This window comes from Austrofundulus limnaeus, unplaced genomic scaffold (genome assembly GCF_001266775.1).
Source record: "Austrofundulus limnaeus strain Quisiro unplaced genomic scaffold, Austrofundulus_limnaeus-1.0 Scaffold118, whole genome shotgun sequence".
Classification (NCBI taxonomy): Eukaryota; Metazoa; Chordata; class Actinopteri; order Cyprinodontiformes; family Rivulidae; genus Austrofundulus; species Austrofundulus limnaeus.
Window position 1 is genome coordinate 1,124,400 of NW_013952520.1, and position 2,607 is coordinate 1,127,006.

At 42.6% G+C, this 2,607-nt stretch overlaps 1 protein-coding gene across 1 annotated transcript in view; it reads left to right on the forward strand.

The window, feature by feature from the left end:
* LOC106521930 (LIM domain transcription factor LMO4.1) overlaps window positions 1–2,607 on the forward strand; it is a 15,148-nt gene that overhangs the window by 2,852 nt on the left and 9,689 nt on the right. Inside the window, exons 2-3 of the mRNA XM_014014703.1 lie at window positions 513–754; window positions 842–938. Coding sequence (XP_013870157.1) covers window positions 540–754; window positions 842–938 — 312 coding nt within the window. The 5' untranslated portion in view covers window positions 513–539. The remainder of the gene's footprint in view (window positions 1–512; window positions 755–841; window positions 939–2,607) is intronic.

The window sequence follows — 2,607 nt, forward strand, 5'->3', positions numbered from 1 at the left end:
CTAATACTGTAACAAAGTAAATATTCCTCTGCTTAAACTTTATGTAAAAAAGGCTGTAAAATGATAAAGAGTCAAACTGCACTTGTGTAAATACCATAAATGATATCAAAATGACGGTGTAACTTTCTGTGACCTGTTTAAATTGTTGCTACTGAAAAGAGTCAGACTGAGATTAAATCTCCAAAAATGTCTGTTTCCCAAAATCCCATGAATTCTTATTGCTTTCTTGCAGTATCTTTTTTTTCCTTTTGTTGAAACTTTAGTCTACATTTGGTGACAATACCACTAAAAYGAGTCACAACACACTTCCCTGTCAAGCTGCATGTTTTCATGTACGATTAGCATGTTTTATTTCTAGATGTTAACGGAGTATCTTGTGTGCTCACCCTTTATAAAATATTTCCCACCGTAGTTCACCGTTAAACCTGCAGATCRTTTCTCTGTAATGTGTCAGCATGGGGAGTGAACAGCAGCCACCACAGTGACCTCTGACCTCTGACCTGTCTGTCCAGGAGTGGGCGGGCCCCTGTGACATCAGCATGGTGAACAGCCAGGCCTCCGGTGCACCGGCGGCTCCCAGGTCGTGTGCCGGCTGCGGGGGGAAGATCTCTGACCGCTTCCTGCTCTTCTCCATGGAGCTGTACTGGCACACACGCTGCCTCAAGTGCTCCTGCTGCCAAGCCCAGCTGGGGGACATMGGCACCACCTGCTACAGCAAGGGGGGGATGATTCTGTGTCGCAGCGACTACATCAGGTGAGAGACAGGAGGAGGAGATGGAGGTGGCGGCCGTGCCTTTTTTCAGGTCGTCAGTCTGGTTTTTGTGTGTTGTTTGTGTTTCAGGTTGTTTGGGCACAGCGGGGCATGCAGCGCCTGCAGACAGTCGATCCCAGCTAACGAAATGGTGATGAGGGCACAGGGAAACGTTTACCACCTCAAGGTAAACACACACATCAGTGTGCAGAAGCTGTTTCAGTTCATGGGTTGAAGCCAACATTGGCCACAGTCGACGTGGGCCGCTCRTGTCGGCTGCATTAACRGATGTGAAATGAGACGGTCTGGTCTGCAGAAGACCACGCGCTGCCTCGTTACCATGCTGATACGCTTTTTATCAAATCACTTCAGTTGTTTTTTCAAYGTTTAACTTCACAAAAGTCAGTGTTAATAGAAAAACTACAAGTAAATAAATAAAAATCATTAATAATATGGGTTTAGCTCCAGTATCAGTACTTGTAATTGCATTTTATTTATCATTTCATTGCAACAACACTTTCTTCAGCAAAATTGTTTAACTTACATTCTTTGGTTCGTGATAAATTTCCAAACTTCGTCATAAAARAACGCCCCAAAAATTCCTGTTTAATTTGCTGACTGCGCAGTAAATTCTGRGATTCCGTCGGCTGCGTAGGATACTCAGATGCAGCCGACGTTTTCGAGGTTTTGTCCGCATGAGTAGGAGTCTACAAACTGGGACAGCCTACGACGCGGAGCAGTGACATCAGCAGCCAACACTGGCTGCAACCCATCATATCACACATGGTATTTCATAGAAAAAATACATTTTCTTTTTCTATAGGGACTCATTGGTTTAGAGCAGGYGTCTCCAACCTGTTTTTCATTAGGAGCTACTTTCACAAAATGAAATTGTCCRMAAGCTACTTTGTGCATTATTTAATTTAAAACTTAAACATAAACAATGGGAATAAGCTTGTTTTGCACAAAAAACATTGTCTTCAGTTCACATGAAAACACCACAAAGAACACTGAATTTACCTGAATGTGCTTTTTGTGTTTATCCATTCATATTATATTGTTTTTCATACTAATAATTTAGGGTTTAACAGATTTGTGCACAAATAACATCGGGTGATGGGTCTCCATTTTTTTTCCTCATTGTAGACTCCAGTGGGAAGAAACCCCCTGTAGTGACAAAATCGCAGTGGGAGGGGTTTCCCAGGAGTTTGGCACAGTGTGTCTCAAGGGGCTGTGAAAGATGTGTGCAAAAACGAATGCCGAACAACCATGTAACTGCATCGTCTGCCCATTGACCATACTGACCCCTAAACTGTTTGATTGACAACCATGGGGGAGAGACATCATTGATTGGAATTAAACGAAAGTTTGTTTGGCCAGTGGCAAATTAAATTTTGACTCTCCTAATTTTTCATCAGCACTGAAGAGCTACTGGTTGAAGACCCCTGGTTTAGAGTTAATAGTTGATTTTAGATCATTTAAGTCTTTTCTCACATCCCAACAGGAGCTACGTCTAAGGCTCTATCTTTGCTGTGCATTTAAACTCCTCAGAGTTATGAATGTYGAAGCAAAAGATGAAAGCAGACCCTAATGTTGGTGTAAGTTTATTGCCAAAGATGGGATTTTACTGAAATTTAAAATAAATAAACAGATGGACATCTTGATTAACTTCACYGATTACAGCAAAAGTTCCACTTTGCTGCTCAGACTGGAATCTAGTGCAGAAAGACCTGGGGCCTCATGTGCGTACGCACAAAAACCTTACGTACTGTACGTCATTATCCACACAAAACTCAGGATGTATCAAAACTCAACTGAACGTGGAAATGTGCGCAGCCCCGCGCCAACTCCTGGGC